The 19,549-nt window shown below is 39.8% G+C and overlaps 1 protein-coding gene across 1 annotated transcript; it reads left to right on the forward strand.

Moving 5' to 3' along the window:
• Positions 1 to 9,826: 9,826 nt before the first annotated feature.
• Positions 9,827 to 11,071, forward strand: LOC116012890. The gene has a single exon (XM_031252561.1). The coding sequence runs from the start codon at positions 9,827 to 9,829 to the stop codon at positions 11,069 to 11,071; it is 1,245 nt and encodes a 414-aa protein (XP_031108421.1).
• The last annotated feature ends 8,478 nt before the right edge of the window (positions 11,072 to 19,549 follow it).

A 19,549-nucleotide genomic window follows, 5' to 3' on the forward strand; every position in this document is an offset into this window, starting at 1 on the left:
TTTTACACAAGATGTCTCAAAACAATTATTCTTATCCAAATATGTTTCCAAAATACTCATGTTTGCCAATGACTTTTCACCATAAATTCCCAAGTGACAAGGGACACACTTGTTTCTTAAAAACACGGTTTTGCTCCAAATTGATGAACATAATTTACAAAATAATATTTGAACTTTCTAAAATTGACTCGGTTGCCCGTATGCCTTCCAAACATCATAACATTCAGGAGCAAAAACATCGGAAGAAAGTTCGGTCGAAAACGGATCCGCTTCGCGTAGACTCGCGGATGTCCGTAGCGTCGGACGCATGGCGGACGCGTGCGTCCGGGCCGCGTCCGCTCATTCGGCAATGATGCCGAAATTCTGGGCACCCACGGACGCGCAGCGGACGCGCGTCCGTGGTCGCGTCCGGCCTTTCGGCCGTGACGCCGAAACGTTGGACGCCGATGGACGCGCGGTGGACGCGCGTCCACGGCCGCGTCCATCCGGATCTGCCAACTCCGGGCAGCAAAAACTGGGTTGCAACGCCCCCATTTTCCACTATTTTCACAAGTATAAGCCTATATGGGCATAAATACAACATATACATGCATAAATTAGCCATGAACATGTATACAAAAATTACCAAAAATTATAAATTAGCCATGAACATGTATACAAAAATTACCAAAAATTTAAAGAGTAGTCTTTTGAGCCAACTTGTAGTTACCAAAAATTTAAAGAGTAGTCTTTTGAGCCAACTTGTAGATCCACAAACTTAAAAGAGTAGTCTTTTGAGCCAACTTGTAGATCCACAAACTTAAAACATAATTTTCACATAAAATTCCTAGTCACATAATTTACTAGCATTTGTTCACCTTCAAGTGACTAAACCAACTTAAGGGAATCCTTACCTCCCAAGTCAAGTGACTAAACCAACTTAAGGGAATCCTTACCTCCCAAGTAAATTTTAAGACCGTAGCAAGATGGTGATCTTCTCTTCCAAACTTTTCACCGAAGATCCTAAACAAAAATCACCATAACAACATTTTCATGAACCCTTAGCTTAAACTTAAGTTCTAGGAAGGATTCTAGTCATATTAACCGAATAAAACCAAAGTTTTACCTATTATGGAAGCACTTGTGTTGAAGAAAAAGCTATGGAGTTCTTGGATCACAAAGATGAAAATGTTATTTCTCCTTCTCTTTTTCCTTCTCTATTTTCGAAAATGAGTGTGGGAGAGATGGGGAAGACTTGGAGTGTAAGTTACATCTTAGCATGGCTTAGCTTATCCCATACTCTTCCCATTTAATTAATTATTTATTACTATGTGGTAAATAAATGTGACACTTGTCACAATCCCATGGTATGCCTTGTAGAGTAAGTTTGCTTTGCCAGTTAGGGATTAAATCAGATAAAAGTTTGGAGGAATATAATTTAATTCGGGAAAATTTTAATACCGAAATTATTCTAAAAATAATCCCGTCATTAACCACTAAAATTGGGAATTTTCCGGTATCTCGCGAAATACAGTGGTATGGAGGTTCGTAATAAATTTCACCCTTACAGTTCGTCTAATTTCCACTGAACTGAGTAGGAAGTTCACGCTTAATCGTATCATGCTTAATAATCCATCTCCTAGGGAAATTCGAACTGTATATACGTCCTTAAAAATTTTACGGTTCGTGACCGGTACGTAGATCGTAGCTTTTTAATAACTAGTCTCACTTATAAAAATCCTTCTGAAGTACCGATTGATCATCTCATAAATGTCATAGCCTAAAAAAAATATTTTTCGAACCATAAACTTATCGGAATAGACGAGGGGTTACAGTCTTCCCCCCTTAAAATAGTTTTGTCCCCGAAACTTCCTTCTTGTTATTCATGGATTCAAAGTAGATCATTACTTAATTCTTATCTCCAAAATTATCAGCTTAGGCTCTAATACTTTCTTATTTCCAACATCTCATAGCCTAAGCTTCCCAAGGTTCGAATGGCTTTTGATATCACTTTGGAGCACATAAATTTTCCACATATAAATTTCAACCCCTTAACATGGCATTTTTAATCTCATCAATATAAATCACCTTTAATCCGTTAGAAGTATATCTTGAGGAAATCATACACATTCAAATATGTATAAAAATGCATACCAAAAATATCTATAAAATTTCCAAGAGATAAGGTCATTGCCTATTTCATAATCAACTATTTCTTCAAGATTCATCATATACAATCTTTATATCAATATTTCCATATAACAATTTCCTCAATACATATCATAATATCATCACTACTCAAAATTCCTTTAAACCAAAACTTATTCACCAATAGAGAGATTTCCAACTCTCAAAATAAATATCAAAGGAATAACTCCAATATCTCAAAATAATAATCAAATAAATAATTCCAATATCTCAAAACATCCAAAGGATAGTTCCATTATCTCAAATTAAATACCAAAGAGATAATCTCAATCTCTCAAAATAACCACCAAATAGAGAGTACCCAAACTCTCACAATGACCACCAAAGATAATTCTTCAAATAATTGATTAAACTTTTCATATACCCAAAAATAGGTATTATATAAAATATCAAGGAGGAATGGATCCAAATGGAAAGTTTCAACTTCCAAACCAATACCGAACCAACCGGACGAATCCACGAACCAGTGGCCAAAACCAAATCAAAATTAAATCCAAACCAACCGGACGATTCCATGAACCGGTGGTCAAAACCAAATAGAGAGATCTCAACTCTCCTCATCATAATCATAATCATAATAATAATAGTCATAAATGATAGTTCAAAACCTCCAAGTATCACCACCCTTCGGGACATAATATATAACTAACCATATCCTTCAAAATATCATATCTTGCATCTATAACTCAAAATTACTTATTCAATGTCATATCTTAGGTCTATAACCTTCATAATTACTTATTCAATGTCATATCTTAGGTCTATAACCTTCATATTCATAATATTCACATACTATCTTAGGTCTATAACCTTCATATTCATAATATTCACATACTAATATTTTCCTTTTCATAATCCAGATACCAATAATTTCATCACCAAATCTCTTCAACATCATAATTTCATTACTTATCATAATCTCTATAAATCTAATAATTTCACTAACAAACACAAGAACAAAAAATATGTATTCACATCAAATAATTTCATAAGACATGTACTCACATTTTCACAAAATCATTTAAACATAATATCACATAAGCACATATTAAATATTTTAATTTGGGGTAAAATAAATTTTGGATAGACTTTGCAACAGAGCTTATAACCTTAAGCTTTGATTCCAAGATCTTATAACCTTAAGCTCACTCGTAACAGAGCGTACCAAACTCTATTATCGATAACAATGATCTCAAATCCTAAGCTTATAACAAAGATGTCACATCTTACAAAGATTTCACAGCCTAGGCTCCAATCTAACCTCCAAAGATTCGAATCGTTCTGATACCACTTGTAACAGAGTGTACCAAACTTTATTTCCAAGACCTTATAGCCTTGAGCTCATAACAAAGATCTCACAATCCTAAGCTCTGATTTATCTCCAAGATCTTATAACCTCAAGCTCTGATACCAATTTGTAACACCCCAATTTTCACATCTTGGATTTATTACAAAATCCCTAATAATGCAATACATTGCGGAAGCATCTAACCAGCAGAAAACTGGGTGTTACCGCCACGCTTAGGTATCTCTCCTATACCCAAACGCTAAGGCTAAACTTGCAACCTCAAATAACCATATCAACATCCAAATATGTACACATGGAAATAATTCTTCCAGGGTGTCTATTCTAGGATAGAGTAGTCCTCAACCTCGACTTCCATCCTATTCAGAGCTCATCGGGCTTCGGGAGCCCACACTAGACAACATCTGTAAACACATCGAAGTGTAGTTAGCGCGACGGCTAAGTAAAGAAATCCATTGTCACTCAAAAGTAAACAAAGGTTTCGAAAAAGTGATATTTATGAAGCTGTAAGCTTTACCCAAAAGTTGAAAATCTACCTACAACCATATTATCAACAAAAGAAAGTATAGTAGAGTATACGAGTTGCATCAGCATATAATACTTTTCCTTTCCGAGAATTTCCATCATTTAACTCAAAATAGAGAGTTCAACAACACACACTTTACTGTTCAAAAATTCGTGACATTTTATTCTTCGACATAGTTACGGAGTAACTATGTTTTCATAGCTAGTAAAATTTACTTAGTTTCCCCCTGGATAAGTGTATGGTATTCTCGGAATATTTTCAAGAACCTCGGGCCGCGGCACTCATGCCTCCCGCAGGTCAAACATTTCAACAACTTCCGGGCCCTGGCTCACAAGCCTCCCGCAAAGTCAAACATCTCAATAACTTCCGGGCCACGGCTCACAAGCCTCCCGTAAAGTCAAACATCTCAACAACTTCCGGGCCACGGCTCACAAGCCTCCCGTAAAGTCAAACATCTCAATAACTTCTGGGCCACGGCTCACAAGACTCCCGCAAAGTCAAACATCTCAATAACATCCGGGCCACGGCTCACAAGCCTCCCGCAAAGTCAAACATCTCAATAACTTCCGGGCCACGGCTCACAAGCCTCCCGTAAAGTCAAACATCTCAATAACTTCCGGGCCATGGCTCACAAGCCTCCCGTAAATTCAAACATCTCAATAACTTCCGGGCCACGGCTCACAAGCCTCCCGCAAAGTCAAACATCTCAATAACTTCCGGACCACGGCTCACAAGCCTGCCGTAAAGTCAGACATCTCAACAACATTATCCACAAACTAAGGTTTTCAAAACATTCTTTCTTTCCTTGAGTATAATTAGTATTTTACACAAGATGTCTCAAAACAATTATTCTTATTCAAATATGTTTCCAAAATACTCATGTTTGCCAATGACTTTTCACCATAAATTCCCAAGTGACAAGGGACACACTTGTTTCTTAAAAACACGATTTTTCTCCAAATTGATGAACATAATTTACAAAATAATATTTGAACTTTCAAAAATTGACTCGGTTGCCCGTAGGCCTTCCAAACATCATAACATTCAGGAGCAAAAACATCGGAAGAAAGTTCGGTCGAAAACGGATCCGCGTCGCGCAGCCTCGCGGATGTCCGCAGCGTCGGACGCACGGCGGACGCGTGCGTCCGGGCCGCGTCCACTCATTCGGCAGTGATGCCGAAATTCTGGGCACCCACGGACGCGCAGCGGACGCGCGTCCGTGGTCGCGTCCGGCCTTTCGGCCGTGACGCCGAAACGTTGGACGCCGATGGACGCGGGTGGACGCGCGTCCACGGCCGCGTCCATCTGGATCTGCCAACTTCGGGCAGCAAAAACTGCCCCATTCTCCACTATTTTCACAAGTATAAGCCTATATGGGCATAAATACAACATATACATGCATAAATTAGCCATGAACATGTATACAAAAATTACCAAAAATTTAAAGAGTAGTCTTTTGAGCCAACTTGTAGATCCACAAACTTAAAACATAATTTTCACATAAAATTCCTAGTCACATAATTTACTAGCATTTGTTCACCTTCAAGTGACTAAACCAACTTAAGGGAATCCTTACCTCCCAAGTAAATTTTAAGACCGTAGCAAGATGGTGATCTTCTCTTCCAAACTTTTCACCGAAGATCCTAAACAAAAATCACCATAACAACATTTTCATGAACCCTTAGCTTAAACTTAAGTTCTAGGAAGGATTCTAGTCATATTAACCGAATTAATCCAAAGTTTTACCTATTATGGAAACACTTGTGTTGAAGAAAAAGCTATGGAGTTCTTGGATCACAAAGATGAAAATGATATTTCTCCTTCTCTTTTTCCTTCTCTATTTTCGAAAATGAGTGTGGGAGAGATGGGGAAGACTTGGAGTGTATGTTACATCATAGCATGGCTTAGCTTATCCCATACTCTTCCCTTTTAATTAATTATTTATTACTATGTGGTAAATAAATGTGACACTTGTCACAATCCCATGGTATGCCTTGTAGAGTAAGTTTGCTTTGCCAGTTAGGGATTAAATCAGATAAAAGTTCGGAGGAATATAACTTAATTCGGGAAAATTTTAATACCAAAATTATTCTAAAAATAATCCCGTCATTAACCACTAAAATTGGGAATTTTCCGGTATCTCGCGAAATACAGTGGTACGGAGGTTCGTAATAAATTTCACTCTTACAGTTCGTCTAATTTCCACTGAACTGAGTAGGAAGTTCACGCTTAATCGTATCATGCTTAATAATCCATCTCCTAGGGAAATTCGAACTGTATATACGTCCTTAAAAATTTTACGGTTCGTGACCGGTACGTAGATCGCAGCTTTTTAATAACTAGTCTCACTTATAAAAATCCTTCTGAAATACCGAGAGATCATCTCTTAAATGTCATAGCCTAAAAAAAATATTTTTCGAACCATAAACTTATCGGAATAGACGAGGGGTTACAAAAACTATCTACCGAATAAAATTGGAGTTTTACCGAATATTTTGAGACTTGTGTAGAATTTCTTGGCTATGGAGTGTTGGAGCTTTGAAGAAGAAGATGAAAATCCCACCTTACTCTCCCGCTCTCTATTTCGGCCAAGTGAAGGGAAAAGGGGAAAAAATGCTTAAATATTTACCCACTTGGTTGACTAGTCTCCTCCCAACACATGGTAAATAATGGTGACAAGTGTCACCTCTTTATGGTTTGATCTTAAAAATATCTTAGCTTAGACTGATTGGCATTAAATCAGATGAACTCTCGGTAAAAACTAATTTAATTCAAATAATTTTCGAAACCAAAAATTTATTCCAGTCCAAAACTCAAAATTGGGCTAGGTTCGGTACACCGCGAAATTTCGCGATGTACGATCACAAATAAATTTTTGCTGCTATGGGCTAATTTAATTAAATAGGAAATTCAAGAATAATAGTATGATGTCTAAAAATCCATTTCCTAGGACAAACGGGTCCGAATACTAGTTCCTAAAATTTTTACGGTTCGTGACCGGGACGTACGATCACAGCTTATCACTAACTGTCCTTACTTATAATAATTCTTTTGAGGCATCGGGAGATCATCTCATGAATGTTACAGCCTAAAGAAATATTTTTCGAACATTAATCTTACTGGAATAGGTGAGGGGTTACAGTCTACCCTCCTTAAAAAAAAGTTTCGTCCCCGAAACTTACTTTCTCGCATCTAGGGTCTCACAGTAAACCGCTACCTACTTTCATGCACACATATGGAAATTAGCCCATAGAATATTGCACATCAGGTATCTTAGATACATAACAAGTAGATTGACTCTTACTTACTTGAGTTAAACAACTCTGGATATCGTTCCATCATCGCGTCTTCCAATTCCCAGGTAGCTTCTTCTGGGCTATGGTTTGACCATTGAACTTTGACCATCCTGATTGACTTCTTCCTCGTGTCTCGGGTTTTAGAATCCAAGATTTGAATTGGCCTTTCTTCATACGTCAATGAGTCATCCATTGTCAGTCCCTCTGGCTCCAGTACATGAGATACATCAGGTACATATCGTTTCAATTGAGAAACATGAAACACATTATGTACTCTGTCCAGTTCGATTGGTAAAGCCAACCGGTATGCCAGATTTCCCACTCTTTCTAAAATTTCGTAGGGTCCTATAAATCGAGGGCTCAGTTTCCCTTTCTTTCCAAATCTTTTGACCCCTTTGGTGGGTGAGACTTTCAATAATACTTTCTCTCCCACTTGGTACTCTATGGATTGTCGCTTTAGATCAGCATAAGACTTTTGGAGATCTTGTGCAATTTTCATTCTCCCCTGAATCACTTTAATTACTTCAATGGTTTCTCGTAAGTACTGAGGTCCAAGAATAACGGCATCACTTTTGTCGCTCCAACATAGTGGACTCCGACATTTCTGCCCATATAATGCTTCGTAAGGAGCCATTCTTATAGTGGCATGATAGCTATTATTGTATGAAAATTCAATTAGATCCAACTGCTCATCCCACGAGCCCTGGAAATCGAGTGCACAACCTCTGAGCATATCTTTCAAGGTTTGGATTGTTCGCTCTGTTTGACCATCGGTGGCAGGATGAAATGTTGTGCTCATCTTGAGTTGCGTACCCATGGCTACCTGTAATGTTTCCCAAAATCTTGATAGGAACCGTGAATCTCGGTCTAAAATAATATCGCGTGCTATCCCGTGATATTTAACCACATACTTGATGTAGGCTCTTGCCATTTTCTCCATTGACCAGGTTTTGTTCATCGGAATAAATCTTGCTGTCTTGGTTAACCGATCAACAACAACCCATACTTGGTCATTTCCGGCTCTTGTCTTTGGCAGTCCTCCCACAAAGTCCATGGAGATTGAATCCCACTTCCATTGAGGAACCTCCAATGGTTGTAGTAACCCCTTCGGCTTACTTCTCTCTACCTTAACCTTTTGGCAATTCAAGCATTTAGCAACAAATTCCACAATATCTTTCTTCATGCCCATCCACCAGAAATTTTGCCTCAGATCTTTGTACAGCTTGTCCCCTCCTGGATGAACAAAATAAGGTGTGTTGTGACCTTCTCTCATTAATTGGTTCATTAATTCCTTGCAACTTGCAGGTATAATCCATCTGCCCTTGAATCTCATGCTCCCATCCGAGTGCAATTCAAATGGACCCTGTTTTCCATCCACCATCTTCTCTTTGATATTCTTTACCCAGTCGTCCTCTCCTTGGGCTTGTTTGATCTCTTCAAATAGGGCTGGAGTGGTCGATAGGTAATATAGCTTCATCTCTTAGTCTGCCCGACCACACATTGTTATTTCCAGATTGAGGTTCTGAAAATCCTTGCATAATTGTTCAGGTAATACCCAGAGAGCATGATTTGGCTTTCGGCTCAAAGCATCTGCTACCTTGTTTGCCTTAGCCTCTTGGTATTGGATTTCCAGATCGTAGTCCTTGATTAACTCCAACCATCTCCTTTGCCTTAAGTTAAGATCCCTTTGAGTGAAGATGTACTTCAAACTCTGATGATCCGTAAAGATCTTGCAAGTGACTCCATAAAGATAATGTCGCCAGATTTTGAGGGCAAACACCACAGCTGCTAGTTCTAGATCGTGGGTTGGGTAGTTAGCCTCGTGTGGTTTTAGTTGACGAGATGCGTAAGCTATTACCCTTCCATGTTGCATCAAGACACATCCCAGTCCTTTGTGAGACGCATCTGTGTATAGTTCATAGCCTTCCGTTCCCACAGGTAAGGTTAACACTGGGGCAGTTGTTAACATCTTCTTGAGTTCCTGGAACGCATGCTCGCATTCTCCACTCCAACTGTATTTGGTAGTCTTCTTGAGCAGATTGGTCAAAGGTCTTGCTATCTTTGAGAAATCCTGGACAAATCTCCTGTAATAACCTGTCAATCCCAAGAAACTTCGGACTTCTGTAACCGATTTGGGTGGTTCCCATTCTATTACGGCTCTTATCTTAGTTGGATCCACCGCTATTCCTTCCCTGGTGATTATGTGACCCAGGAATGCTACTTCCTCTTTCCAAAATTCGCATTTTGAAAGTTTTGCGTAAAGTTTCTTTTCCCTCAACATTTGTAACGTCGTCCTGAGATGCTCTTCGTGCTCTTCCGGTGTCTTAGAATAAACCAAAATGTCATCTATGAAGACAACAATGAACTTATCCAATATCCCCTCTCATCTTTACCATTTGCATTGAGTACTTCTCACGGGTACTCAAAACTAAGGCTCAAAGCCCACTTTTCACCTTTCATCCGAAATGCTCCCAGTTGGGTATTACACACCTCGCCTTTGCAGATGATTTAATGCTTTTCTCAAAAGGAAACCCATCATCGGTCACCATCCTCCTTAATGCTCTAAAGGAGTTGGAAGAAACTTCAAGGTTAACTGTTAGCATTGAAAAATCTAACATCTTTGTAGCAGGGATCCGGGATAATAGATTGGATTTTTCAGGAATGCCAAAAGGCCAACTCCCGGTAAAGTACCTAGGCATTCCTCTTGATGGGCAGAGGCTCAAAGTTGCTCAATTTTCCCCCCTCATTACAGCAATCACTCGGTTAATCGAAAAATGGAAGGGATGCACCTTGTCATACGCTGGACGACTTGAGCTCATAATTTCAGTAATCCAAGGTACTATTAGTTTCTGGATTCAAAATTTTCCCCTTCCTACTAATGTGATTGATCATGTAGCATTTCTTTGTGGAAAATTTCTTTGGGGACGGAGAGTTTCCCTAATCACTTGGGATAAGATTTGCTTTCCAAAGGAAGAAGGAGGGCTTGGCATCCATGATTTTAAAGTTTGGAACACATCCTTCTTCTCAAAGGTTTTGTGGGACATACACTCCAAGAGGGACTCGCTTTGGATCCGTTGGGTAAATTCCGTCTATCTAAATGGTAGTGATGTTTGGGATTTCTGCCCAAATAAGAGGGACTCTGCGTTATTCAAGAAGATTTTTGAAGCCCGAGACAAGATCTCACTGGCCAAAGGAGGATTGCAAAATGCAAAGGAATTCCTTCATAATTCTGTGAACAACAGCAAGTTTCAGGTTTCACAGATCTATGACCTTCTTCGAGAGAAATCTCAACCGGCTTTTGCATGGAGATTTGTATGGAGATCTTACATTCCCCGCAAATTTTCATTTATCACATGGCTTGCTGTTCATCAAAGGCTACCAACAAAGGATAGACTTGCTTTTCTTGACATCAATACCGAATGTTCAATGTGTGTGGGTGATAAAGAAACGGCTCAACACCTCTTCTTTAAATGCCCCTTTTCCTTACAAGTTTGGAATCAAGTCCGGATGCATTTTGGGTTTCACAAATGCACGAATGCAATCAAGAGCTCAATCAAGTGGATCAACAGATTGCACGGAGGAGCACACATGCGTTCGAAGGCAATTACCATTGCTCTTATTTGCACTATTTATCACTTATGGAGAAACCGAAATAGAGTTTACCACGATGAAGATAGGTTGCCCATCGATGGCCTTGTGAAAAATATTGCCAAAGACGTGTACCGAGTCATCTTCTACCTTTATCCCATTACATAATGTGGACATGTTTTATTGATTTGCTGTATTGTTTTTTGGTCCTCCAATTTATTTGGACCATTTTTCCGGTTTTACATATATGGAGAGGATCTCAATGGGTTGGACATGCCAATTCAATTCCACGAAATGGCCTCCACCTATTCGAGCATAGGATTAATCCTCCTCCATCTTGTTTTTCTTAGTTGGCTTTGCCACTGTTTTGGTTGTAACAATGTACAGCATGTACTAGATGTTTTGATCTGGGTCGGGGCATGCCTCGCTCCCTCGAGAATATACATTTACATTTCCTCGAACAATGAACTTATCCAGGTATGGAAGGAAAATCCTGTTCATCAAGTCCATGAAAGTTCCTGGTGCGTTGGTTACTCCGAATGGCATAACTGTGAATTCGTAGTGCCCATACCTAGTCCGGAATGCGGTCTTGGAAATATCCTGTTCCGCGACTCGCACTTGGTGATACCCTGACCGTAAATCAATTTTTGAAAACACGCCCGCTCTCCTCAGTTGATCAAACAGATCGTCGATCCTTGGCAATGGGTATCTGTTTTTCACTGTGACTCGATTGAGCTCTCTATAGTCAATGCACAGTCTTAGGCTTCCATCCTTTTTCCTTTACAAACAGTACCGGTGCGCCCCAAGGTGACACACTTGGTCTAATAAATCCCTTCTCCAATAACTCTGCCAGTTGAGCCTTCAACTCTTCCATCTCCTTNCAATAACTCTGCCAGTTGAGCCTTCAACTCTTCCATCTCCTTTGGTGCCATTCGATAAGGCGCCTTCGAGACTGATGCGGTTCCCGGTACGAGGTCGATGGTAAATTCCACTTCCCTCTCCGGCGGCATTTCGTTGAGGTCATCTGGGAACACATCGGAAAATTCACGCACCACCGGGATTTGATTTATTTCAGGTTCTTCCATTCCAGCTTCTTGCATCAAACAGAGGTACACTTCACACCCCTTGCGAGCGTACTTCATCAACCTCTGCATTGTCATCAACCTTGGTTCAGGTTACTTTTCCATTCCTCGATAGGATATCCTCCTCCCCTTCGGTCCTCGCAGGACAACCTTTCGTTCACTGCATACTATCTGAGCTTTATGTTTATCCAACCAATCCATTCCTAGTATCACATCAATACCCTCTAGATCGAAACGAATGAGGTTTCCGGGACAATTGGATCCCGCTATTTCTATTGTGATATTGTCATATCCCTCCTTACAGGCTATTACTATTCCCGAGGCAGTTCTTACATTCAAATCTAACTCCATAGCAGGCTTTAACTTTAATCTATCCGCAAATGTAGATGATATAAACGAATTGGTAGCCCCTGTATCGAACAATACTAAGCCAGGTACTGGGTTAATAAGAAATGTACCGGTCACAACGTCGCTAGCCTGAGCTTGCTTGCTATTAACGACGTAGATCTTGCCTTGGTTTGCTGCGCTGCTTTCCCCCACGGGTGCTTTCCCTTTATTGGTGGGATTTGGAGCTGCGTTAGTCGGCCTCCCCCGGTTTCCTTATTGAGAGTTACCTCCTCCATTTCTTGTCTCCGCGGGCCTCTGGCTGGTGTTCCCACCGAATCCTCCTCTTTGATTGTTTTTCTGAGAGGAATCCCGATAATTGTCCATCCTAGTTTGGCACTCGTAGTACTTGTGCCCCAAGAATCCGCACTTAAAGCACCTTATCTTCTCCCCTTGGCAATTCTGACCGAGGTGATCTCGTCCACACCTCCGGCAAGTTGAACTTCTCCTCTGAGTTACTCCTCCCTTCCTTTCCCCTTGCATCGGATTAAATCTTCCCTGGTTGGTTTTCTTGTTGTCCGGCTTGAACTTCCCCTGTCTATCATCCCCCTTCCTGTTGTCCGGCTTGAACTTCCCCTGTCTATCATCCCCCTTCCTCTTATTCTTGTTGAACTTCCCCTGTCTATCATCCCCCTTCCTCTTATTCTTGATGTAGACCTCCTGTTGATCCAGGTACACTTGGTAGTGGTCGGATGCTCTGTCATATGCCTCGTTGAGAGTAGTGCACATAAACGGTGCAATCGCCCCCCTCACGGCCCAATCCAGTCCACGTACAAACCTCCTCGCCTTGCTGGCTTCGTCAGGCACGACGTTATGAGCAAACCTCACCAGCTCCACGTACTGATCATAATAGGCTTGCACAGTCGCTCCCTTTTGTTTCAATCGCAGGAATTCCTCACACTTGATTCCCTTAATCCTTTCTGTATAGAATTGTCCTCTCAATTCTTCCTTGATAATCCTTTCTGTATAGAATTGTCCTCTCAATTCTTCCTTGAATTCCTCCCAGCCATAGAATTGTCCTCTCAATTCTTCCTTGAATTCCTCCCAGCCAAAGTCTGGGTCTTGCAATTCTTCCTTGAATTCCTCCCAGCCAAAGTCTGGGTCTTGCAACAAGTCAGGCCCAGCTGTTGACCACCAGTTGTCTGCCGCTTTTGTCAGATAATACACGGCGGAAGATACTCGCTGATCTGCAGGACAGTTGACTGCATCGAGCAGCTTGTCAAACGTCCTAATCCATTCTTCCAAGATTACCGGGTCTTCTTCACCCGCATAGTATGGTGGCTGCCTACTTGCTATGGCTTTTGCAAAATCAACTCGCGGCTGTCTGTTATTTTGATTCTGGACTTGTTGAGCCATCATAAATCCAGCCATTTGCTCCATTGCGAGAGCCATACGGTCCATAGCCGATATCTCGTCGCCCTGACCGACAGGTATATTTCGTCTAGGCGGCATCTTCACCAAACGATAGTTTCAAGTTAGTTCTTGAAGCATAAAAGCTCTTAAGGGATAGTTTCAAGTTAGTTCTTGAAGCATAAAAGCTCTTAAGGAGTTAGCTAGCTACGCAGTTAGTATAATAAAAGCTCTTAAGGAGTTAGCTAGCTACGCAGTTAGTATAACAGCTACTCAAGTACTATCCAGCAATTCCCAACATTCACTTCGCCATGCTCCTCAACCAGGTATCTCAATTATGGCATAACAGTTAGGAACACACTATACTATCATACTTACTCACAACAATTATAAGCAATGATTAACACACATAAGGATACACAAATATTGATCAAAGCATTCTAGAATCGGGAGATTTCGCGAAATACAGATGATGAGGTACCCCTTTTTTATGCTGCCTGGTCTCCAGCTCCGCTCCAAAAATTCCCACTTAGGCTCAGTCTTAGCAAATTTAGGTTGACTCAAACTTGGACTTTGAAAATCGAATTCTCCGAATTTCAATCCTAGACCTACAACGAGACCACACAACCTAGGCTTCGACCTAATTCCCAAAGGTTCAACCTAGGCTCTGATACCACTTTGTAACACCCCGGACCTACCTTCCCGTACATCCGAGGCATTACCGCCACACCTTGAGAGAGTGTTTTATTATTTAGCGATGAACCTCACTCTAGATGCACAGGCAAAAGGAAACTCTTCTAATCACAACAATCACTCAACAGGTACTTAACACTTTTATACATATCAACTGGTAAGCTTCATTAAGCAAAATATATATTCTTGCAATCATACATACATAAGATTGCCCCTCGGGCCAAAATACTAAACCAGGTTCAACCTAGACGCAACTGGTCATGCCTAACCATCACTACGGCTACAAAAAGTATGTACACCAAAAAAATTTCCAACGACTCCTAAGAACCCGACGCCTAGTCAATCATGCTGTACACGGGGCCGGTGAACTCTCCGCAGACCAGGTGCCACTCCCCCTCGTACCAGGTGATGTGGTCCAAAAAATGAGAAGTGGTTATGACCATCGACCACTCCTCCCAAACATCCCGAGGACTAGGGTCCCAAGGGTAGGGGTAGTGCACAATGAACTCCAAGGGATCGCTACCATCTAACGGCTCTATAGGGTAAAAGCCATAAGCAGCCTGGACCTTGTCCATAACCGGGCAAGAGACAAAAGGGGCCGACGGAGCCATAGGAGTATCTGGATTGGTGGGAGCCTCGGGAGCATAACCAGGTGCGTATGGGTCTTCACCCTCCATCATCTGTATGTACACGTCGTAGTCCATGCCTCCACAAANTAGTTCTTGAAGCATAAAAGCTCTTAAGGAGTTAGCTAGCTACGCAGTTAGTATAACAGCTACTCAAGTACTATCCAGCAATTCCCAACATTCACTTCGCCATGCTCCTCAACCAGGTATCTCAATTATGGCATAACAGTTAGGAACACACTATACTATCATACTTACTCACAACAATTATAAGCAATGATTAACACACATAAGGATACACAAATATTGATCAAAGCATTCTAGAATCGGGAGATTTCGCGAAATACAGATGATGAGGTACCCCTTTTTTATGCTGCCTGGTCTCCAGCTCCGCTCCAAAAATTCCCACTTAGGCTCAGTCTTAGCAAATTTAGGTTGACTCAAACTTGGACTTTGAAAATCGAATTCTCCGAATTTCAATCCTAGACCTACAACGAGACCACACAACCTAGGCTTCGACCTAATTCCCAAAGGTTCAACCTAGGCTCTGATACCACTTTGTAACACCCCGGACCTACCTTCCCGTACATCCGAGGCATTACCGCCACACCTTGAGAGAGTGTTTTATTATTTAGCGATGAACCTCACTCTAGATGCACAGGCAAAAGGAAACTCTTCTAATCACAACAATCACTCAACAGGTACTTAACACTTTTATACATATCAACTGGTAAGCTTCATTAAGCAAAATATATATTCTTGCAATCATACATACATAAGATTGCCCCTCGGGCCAAAATACTAAACCAGGTTCAACCTAGACGCAACTGGTCATGCCTAACCATCACTACGGCTACAAAAAGTATGTACACCAAAAAAATTTCCAACGACTCCTAAGAACCCGACGCCTAGTCAATCATGCTGTACACGGGGCCGGTGAACTCTCCGCAGACCAGGTGCCACTCCCCCTCGTACCAGGTGATGTGGTCCAAAAAATGAGAAGTGGTTATGACCATCGACCACTCCTCCCAAACATCCCGAGGACTAGGGTCCCAAGGGTAGGGGTAGTGCACAATGAACTCCAAGGGATCGCTACCATCTAACGGCTCTATAGGGTAAAAGCCATAAGCAGCCTGGACCTTGTCCATAACCGGGCAAGAGACAAAAGGGGCCGACGGAGCCATAGGAGTATCTGGATTGGTGGGAGCCTCGGGAGCATAACCAGGTGCGTATGGGTCTTCACCCTCCATCATCTGTATGTACACGTCGTAGTCCATGCCTCCACAAACATACTCCGGTGAACTTTCGGAGTTCACCGGGCTACAGGAACTGACACTAGACTGCATCTGTTAGGAACACAGTGAAGTGTAGTTAGCACGACGGCTAAGTAAGGATATCCATGGGTCATTCAAAACTAAATAAAGGTTTTGTAAAAATTGTTACATAGAAAACCCTATACCTTACTCATCTGCAAAGATTCTACCTACAACAATTATAAATAGCAACTTGCATACACTATGAGCAAAATTCAATAACGTCTCATATCATTTTCCCTCTTGACAAGGTCATTTGGTAATCATTTTCATACCCAATAATATATTGTTAAACAATTAAGCATACTAGTAAGTAGTAGAAAACATAAATCACACATCTTGCTTGTAATCACCTTAGTAGAGAAACCTTTCCCTCATAATGAAATTCTCATCACTTTTCACTCTTCAAAGAGAGAGATCACCCACAACCTTTGGGTACTTAAATACTTGTCACATCTTTCTTTCCCGTAGCTACGGCGTAACTACATTCATATTTCAAAATTCCACTTAGTCCTAGATAGAAAGTGAGAGGCCTTTGGAGTCCTTTCTCCACTTTTGACCACTTGGATCGTTGAACTCGGGTTCAGTGGTCATCGCCCGGTATAATACTGATCCCCTGGACTTATAGGAGCGTTGGAATGATTCCTAGCTAGCCTCACTAGGTTCATAAGAACGACACCTACCCGAACATAGAGTGACTATACTTAAGTGTGCACACCCCCGTAGGAGTACCTTTTCCTTCCGGGTGATATAGTACTCGGCGAATAGACTTCGCCCACAGTATGATTGATCATACACATAATTACCATGCGGAATATGCACTTTAAGCTCATCTTTATTCCGTGGTTAACAAGATCCTTCACCACTTTTACTAGAACTAAGGTTTAAAAACATTTTTCTACTCTTTCCTTTTCCTTGCATTGAAAATACTTTGGACATACTTGGGTCAATCCCAATACTTGGAAATTAATTCTCCTTTTAACCCAATTCAAAAATTCTCCTTTTCTTTTGCAAAACATTTGGATGATCCACTAACATCCTTTCACAAAAGTAATTCAAGTGTAACCATTCTACACTTTCCACCCCACATTTATCACATAAGTCTCATATTTGACACATACATCTCAATGCATATAACATATACATTTCCCAACTTCAACCTAGGCATAACACATAACATATATTTATTCTTTACAAGCACACAATGCTACTTCTTATACTATTTATAAGTTCACACATATGTAACACTTCCTACATAACACATATGCCTAACTACATAGTATTCTTCTCACTAACAACATATATAATTATGATTTATACATACCATATACTATACACAAAAAGTGACATTTTACCATGTATATATACATAATACAACATTTTATTAATACATACATACCCATATATGTACATATACATACGGTTTAAATACACACACATCACACGTATATTTATATATATATATATATATATATATATATATATATATACATATACGGCTTTCATATATATACATAATACACACATATATATATATACTATACTACACGTACATACACACAATATATATAAATATATATATATATTACACTACATGTACATACATTACATACTTAATATCATATACATAGTATGCTTAACTTAAGTATTTAGGCACATTAACAACCACCTCATACCAACACAACATTTTGTACATATGTCTTATGAAAGATACAATTACATATATATACATACATCATGTACACAAAAATTCTACCTAGAACTCATCATATTTCAACCAAGCTATCAATTATCTAGTTTCAAACAACCTCAACCAATTAAAGGGATTCCTTACCTCAACCGGGTTTCTAATTTCGTAGAAGGTCCTTGTAGTTGATTTTCCCCAATTTCACCTTAAAACCCTAGAATTCCATCAACAACATAACACATGATTTTATGAAATCTTAACTTAGATTCATGTTCTAGGATGGAAAATAAAGCTATCTACCGAATAAAATTGGAGTTTTACCGAATATTTTGAGACTTGTGTNTATATATATATATATATATATATATATATATATATATACATATACGGCTTTCATATATATACATAATACACACATATATATATATACTATACTACACGTACATACACACAATATATATAAATATATATATATATTACACTACATGTACATACATTACATACTTAATATCATATACATAGTATGCTTAACTTAAGTATTTAGGCACATTAACAACCACCTCATACCAACACAACATTTTGTACATATGTCTTATGAAAGATACAATTACATATATATACATACATCATGTACACAAAAATTCTACCTAGAACTCATCATATTTCAACCAAGCTATCAATTATCTAGTTTCAAACAACCTCAACCAATTAAAGGGATTCCTTACCTCAACCGGGTTTCTAATTTCGTAGAAGGTCCTTGTAGTTGATTTTCCCCAATTTCACCTTAAAACCCTAGAATTCCATCAACAACATAACACATGATTTTATGAAATCTTAACTTAGATTCATGTTCTAGGATGGAAAATAAAGCTATCTACCGAATAAAATTGGAGTTTTACCGAATATTTTGAGACTTCTACCGAATAAAATTGGAGTTTTACCGAATATTTTGAGACTTGTGTAGAATTTCTTGGCTATGGAGTGTTGGAGCTTTGAAGAAGAAGATGAATTCTTGGCTATGGAGTGTTGGAGCTTTGAAGAAGAAGATGAAAATCCCACCTTACTCTCCTGGAGCTTTGAAGAAGAAGATGAAAATCCCACCTTACTCTCCCGGAGCTTTGAAGAAGAAGATGAAAATCCCACCTTACTCTCCCTCTCTCTATTTCGGCCAAGTGAAGGGAAAAGGGGAAAAAAATGCTTAAATATTTACCCACTTGGTTGACTAGTCTCCTCCCAACACATGGTAAATAATGGTGACAAGTGTCACCTCTTTATGGTTTGATCTTAAAAATATCTTAGCTTAGACTGATTGGGATTAAATCAGATGAACTCTCGGTAGAAACTAATTTAATTCAAATAATTTTCAAAACAAAAAATTTATTCCAACCGCGAAATTTCGCGATGTACGATCACAAATAAATTTTTGCTGCTATGGGCTTCAAGAATAATAGTATGATGTCTAAAAATCCATTTCCTAGGACAAACAGGTCCGAATACTAGTTCCTAAAATT

The sequence above is a fragment of the Ipomoea triloba genome, chromosome 3 (genome assembly GCF_003576645.1).
Source record: "Ipomoea triloba cultivar NCNSP0323 chromosome 3, ASM357664v1".
Classification (NCBI taxonomy): domain Eukaryota; kingdom Viridiplantae; phylum Streptophyta; class Magnoliopsida; order Solanales; family Convolvulaceae; genus Ipomoea; species Ipomoea triloba.